This window comes from Arabidopsis lyrata, assembly GCF_000004255.2.
Source record: "Arabidopsis lyrata subsp. lyrata unplaced genomic scaffold ARALYscaffold_7, whole genome shotgun sequence".
Classification (NCBI taxonomy): Eukaryota; Viridiplantae; Streptophyta; class Magnoliopsida; order Brassicales; family Brassicaceae; genus Arabidopsis; species Arabidopsis lyrata.
In genome coordinates, this window is record NW_003302549.1 from 22,371,496 (window position 1) to 22,377,459 (window position 5,964).

A 5,964-nucleotide genomic window follows, 5' to 3' on the forward strand; every position below is an offset into this window, starting at 1 on the left:
CTTAGTACAACTTGGTTAGTATGGTTATTTGAAATATTTATTTAACTAGGTACAACTTGGTATGTAGTTGTACTATCCAGATTTTTGTTCTTTCTCGTCTTCTTTTTCTTTAATAAGTAGAGAATAAAAAATTTCAAAAATTTCAAAAATTTAAAATCTTAAAAAAACGTGGGTCAAACTGCATGTGGGTCTAACTGCGCCGTCATAAACTGCAAGTGGGAGCCGCAAAATAAGTACAGATGCCAGGTGGCACACAAAAATGAACACAGTTGTTCCTAGTTTTCAAGTTGTACTCGCATATACACAGTTGTACTTTTTGTGATTTTTTGTATAATTAATTGTACTTGGATTAAAACTAATTTTTTTTAGTTGGACCCATGATTTTAGTTATTTGAGGTACATTCCATATGTTTTCATGCAAAAATATTTGTCAAAACATTATTATTGTGTGTTTTGCAATGTAGTGGGGATAACAATAAGAAAGTCATCTTAAAAGTATAAGGTCTTTCTTGTACAAAAATGAGTTTAATGGAAACTATCCTATAAATTATGTTTAACTAATATTGTTTAAAAAGATTTGTTAAATTATTTGTGAATTTCTAAACTGCATATGAAGATTTTATAAATTGTCTAATAAAATTCAATTTATTAAGTGTATGAAGATTTGTTAAATTGGTCGTAGTTGTACCATTACGATTATCAGTTTTACTAAGTTGTACAAAACGAATTAGATCAAAGAAATACGTAATTGTACCATTACGAAACCAAGTTTCATAAAAACAGAGAGTACAAAAAAAAGATAAATACAAACACAAATACATTAATCTTGACATTGATCTTGGCTATATTTCTTGCGGTGTAAGTCTAGTTTCTTGAATTCTTCTCTTTCTTGCGGTGTAATTCTAGTTTCTTGAATTCTTCTCTTTCTTGCGGTGTAATTCAGAGGTTATACATACAATTCTTGGATTTCATGTGGAATAATCAACTCATACAGCTATATCACTTCGAATTACTTTTATTGCTCAAGTAACCGCGAATAAATAATCTCCTCCATTGATGATGTCCTAAACGATAGAACGTACAAGCCAGGTACCCTTGGATTCCATTGATATGCATCTCCGGTTTTTGAATAATATCCATCATAATCAAAATGTATGTTAATTGGAAGGTTGCTCATTCTCCTTGAAAAAAAAATACATTAACAGTTATACCAATATTACCAGTTATACCACTTCTAACAGTTACCTCAGAAATACCAGATATACTACTTCTAATAGTTATACCACGTTTCTCAGTTATACCCAGGTTTTCTCAAAAATACCAGATATACTACTTCAAATAGTTATACCACGTGTGACGTGTCTTAATTATACCCAGATTTTCTCAAAAAATACCAGAGATACTACTCCAAACAGTTATACCACGTTTTTAAGTTATACCCAGGTTTACATGTTCTACTCTATTTGCAAATCGATTCTCGGACCAAAAACACTAATCTACCTACTGTTAACAACGAATCAACCACTACAGTCCATTAAAGTGTCTTAATCAACCCAGAATACATGGTTACCAACACAATGTCCATTAATTACCAACACCAATTGAAAACCCTATCAAATCTAATAGAAATCTCCAAATTTCAAACAGTTATACCAAAATAAACTAAAGACTCGATGTTAGAAAGAAGTGGAAGAAGAGAATAGTAACTGACCTAGAGATTAAAGCTTCACTTTCAATGGTGGAAGAACGACGACGACGGCGTGGTGGTGATTTTGAGTTTTGGATTGGATTTGTCCCGATGAATACATGAGCTCGTTTGTGATTGGTCTGAAATCTCTTAATTTTGATTGGTTAAAAATCTTTCTGTTTTGATTGGTCAAAAATTTGTCTCTTTTGATTGGTCCGTTTAGTAAGGGCAAACATGGGTTTTAAACTTTCATTAAGAGTGTAAGAGTATGACAGAATTTTGGAGAGTAGATAGATCATTAAGTCATGCTTGAGGAGCTCTAGAGATTAGTCTCCTCAGTGGCGTTGGTGTATTTGAACAAATGACTCAATTTAAACTTTCTCTTTTACCTAAATAATTTTTGAATATTTAACTATCTTTGAATATGTTTGTTAACAAATAATTATTGTGACATTCATTTTCAAATTTTTGACATCCAAATTTGAAAATTTAATTTATTTTAATGATATAAAATAGTTTTTTTTTTTGACGTCTAGATTTATTATTTATTGCAAATTATGAGAACTGTTACATAGACGATTCTACAACGGACAATTCCTTCCGACCCTTATTAGATCCACGACAGACAACACTTCCTTCTCCATGCTCTTGACGGACACCTTCAATGATCCACGACCTGACGACACTTCTCTCTCTGCGTAGATTCCTGGCGAACGGCTATAATTGTACTTCGCTGGAGATCTCCTGCACACTTGCCTCCTTTTAATCTGCAAATTTATTAATAAATCGCAATATCTGGGACTCGAACCCCGGACCTCTTGGTGTAGAAGCATTAATAAACCCTTGGTCAACCAATGGACCAAGGGGCTTCCACTGATATAAAATAGTTTAGTAAAATAATAATCAACATAAAATACTATTAAATGTATTTTTAAAAAAAGTTTATTAGGGCCAACAATATTTTATGGGCCTACGGCTTTAGGCCACAGCAAAGTACTGATAAGTCTTGTTGCAACAATAAATTCCATCACAAAATTCTCCGTTTTTCTAGTACAACAAATCAATGGACCCAACCAGAAATAATTTTATTTGCACATGTAGCTTTAGAACTCTACACCACACATTGAAGATATTAAAAAAGTCTCTAAGAACAAACTAATTGATCAAATTTGATTATTAATGTTTGCATGGTCGTCTTAAACTATCTGTAGGTTCCGTTTCAAAAAAAAAATTAATATTTGTCTTTTAAAAAATGGTTTTCATTAACTAAAAACTAAATGGATACAATGTTTGGGTTATAAACTAAGACCATCTCCAATGATGATTTATCATCCAGTTTCTTGTAATTAAAATAACGAAAAAAAAAAGAGAGAGAAAGAGACACGTCTCTCCTGTGAAAACTTATGAGAAACTGCTAAAAACTATTTTACTAAATGTTTTAATTTGATTGGTGTAATTTAATTAATTATTTCAAATTTAATCAAAAATAAAATAATAATAATAATAATAATATTTTTTATTCATCATATACTATTTTTTTAGATACGGAGATGCTCTAAAGAAGATGGAAATTGGTGGAAGAGATTAATTGGGTTTGGACCATTTATTTTGGAGAATATCTTCGGAATTTGACTCTTCAGCCTTTCCATGGATTATCTGGTATATATGGAAATCAAGGAATGAAAAAATATTTGAAAATATTGATAAAGATCCGTTAGAGGTATTACGGTTAGCGGAAAAAGAAGCACAATTGTGGCAGTCAGCCCAAATTGAGCTTCATCATGAAACTCATGGTACTGTAGAATTGGTAAATCGTTCTCGAGTGGGGAATACTTCACTTGACTCGAATTATTCTGGATACCGTTGCTTTGTGGATGGATCGTGGAAAGAAAGTGATAAGTTCTCCGGTACAGGATGGTTCTGTACATCATCAAACGGAGAGCCGCCAACCATGGGAGCTGCAAATCTCCGTCGAAGTTTATCTCCATTACATACCGAGTTCGAGGCCCTTCTCTGGGCGATGAAGTGTATGATTGGTGCAGATAATCAAGAGGTAGAGTTCCTTACAGACTGTTCAGATCTGGTGAAGATGGTGTCTTCTCCAACCGAATGGCCGGCGTTTTCAGTGTACTTGGAGGAATTTCAGAGCGACAAAGAAGAATTCTCATCCTTCTCTTTATCTTTAATTTCTCGTAATGCTAATGTAAAAGCGGATCATCTGGCACGAAAAATTCGTACAGAACCGCTTCATATCACATTTGTAAACAACATTCCCCAGGAATGGCTCTTTTGAGCTAATTTCAGATGACAAAAAAAAAAAAAAAAGATTAATTGGGTTTTTAATATTCATTTTAAGCGAAATTTTTTATTTTACACGTGCCACACATTCACCGACCTAACGATGTAAAAATAATAGCAACAAGGCCCAATAAAAGCCCAATTAATAAATCTAACGTCTCAAAATGGACGGCCAATAAAAATAAACATTAATTTTTGAACGTTGGAGACTTTTTGACTAATTCATTATGCAAATATCATCCATTTAGCGTTTTTATAAAGCCTAGTGATTCGCTTTCTCTTCTTCCTCATCGATAACCAACAACCGAAAACTAGGGTTCTCTAATCTCGACGAAGATGGCGTCGCAGAAGGCTAAGGATATCGTTAACAGCGATTCAGTCGTTGTTTTCAGGTTCCTCTCTTCTCTCTAATTTTAAAATTTTCAGCGATTCTCTCGATTTCTGTTTGTTTGTGAATCTTCGAATCTGTGGTTTGTGATTCTTTATATGGCTTTGATTATGTGTGTTTTGATGTGAATTTCCATGGAGTTTTTATGCGATTAAGGATCTATCGATGTATCTAGACGGTTTTGTGTACAAAAGGAGTCTCTGTGTTGTGATTTTGAGTGATCTAATTAGTAATTTTTTTCTGGAATTTGCAGCAAGACTTATTGTCCGTATTGCGTGAGAGTGAAGGAGCTTTTGCAACAATTGGGAGCTAAATTCAAGGCCGTTGAGCTCGACAACGAAAGTAATTATTTTTTTCACCATGAATTCGTTTCATTTGCTGTGTTTATAATGAATTCGTTTCATTTGCTGTGTATAATTGTTGTTCTATTGCTTGTTATACCGAGATTCGAGTTTAGGATTTTGTTTGATCCAAGGATAGTGTTTTGTTTCGAAAATTTCTCTGTTTAATTTATGGTTTCGGAAAGTTCGAATTGTTCTGAGGTTTAAGTTTAGGTTATTGATCCAAGTATTGGTTTTGTTTTGTAGAAACTAGAAACGTTCGCTGGAGTTTCATGTGTAGTTTTTTTGGTCCAAGTGTAGGTTTTGTTTGTGAACACATTGTCAAAATTTTCTTTGTTTTCTTTAAGGCCTCATGATCATGGGGTATTATCTTCCACGAGTCAAAAAAGTTTCAGAAAGCATATGAACATTATCCTAAGCACTTATTGATCCAAGTATAGGTTTTGTTCATGAACTTACAGTAGAAATCTTCTCTTCTTTCTATGGAGATTCGAGTTTATGTTTTTGATCCAGGTATAGGTTTTGTTCATGAACGCATTGTACAAAATTTCTCTGTTTTCTTCGGGCCCTTATGATTATTTGGTGCATATATCTTTCACGAGTCAAAGAAGTTTTAGCAAGCATGAATATTTTACCCTTAAGCAGTCTTACAAACAATGAACTATGAGTTTTTGCATTTGTTCAGAGTTGTAGATAATCTAGACTCAAGCATTGTTCTATACTTCTGCTCTTTTTGAATAATTCATTGCTGTTGTTTAATACAGGTGATGGTAGCCAAATTCAATCAGCTCTCGCAGAATGGACAGGACAACGCACCGTGCCTAATGTGTTTATAGGAGGAAATCACATCGGTGGCTGCGATGGTAAGAAGATCAGGGCAATTCCCTTCAAAACTTTTGTTTGATAGCGGGGTGAGGACTTGTATACGGTCATTCTAAACAAACTTTTGTGATTTTCATTATTTTGTAGCAACAACAAACTTGCATAAAGATGGGAAGTTGGTTCCCCTGTTAACTGAAGCTGGAGCGATCGCAGGAAAGACTGCAACAACTTCTGCTTAAGAGTACATCCATTTGTGCTTGCTTCTATCAGGAATAAAGAGGTTTGAGTCATAAATGTGAACTTGTTTTGTGTCAAGTTAAGAAATATTCTGATGTTTTAAGATTATGGTTATGTCGAAGTCGGATTTGAACTTCGGATACATTATGTTATTATCTTCTGGCTATGCTTTTGGTACCATTTTGGGGGTA

General features: G+C 33.6%; 1 protein-coding gene across 1 annotated transcript; it reads left to right on the forward strand.

Moving 5' to 3' along the window:
• Nucleotides 1–4,220: 4,220 nt before the first annotated feature.
• Nucleotides 4,221–5,964, forward strand: LOC9304732 (glutaredoxin-C2). Its single transcript, XM_002868614.2, has 4 exons — nt 4,221–4,377; nt 4,627–4,715; nt 5,479–5,577; nt 5,684–5,964. Exons 1-4 carry the CDS (start codon nt 4,322–4,324, stop codon nt 5,773–5,775), a joined length of 336 nt encoding a protein of 111 aa, XP_002868660.1. The 5' UTR covers nt 4,221–4,321; the 3' UTR covers nt 5,776–5,964.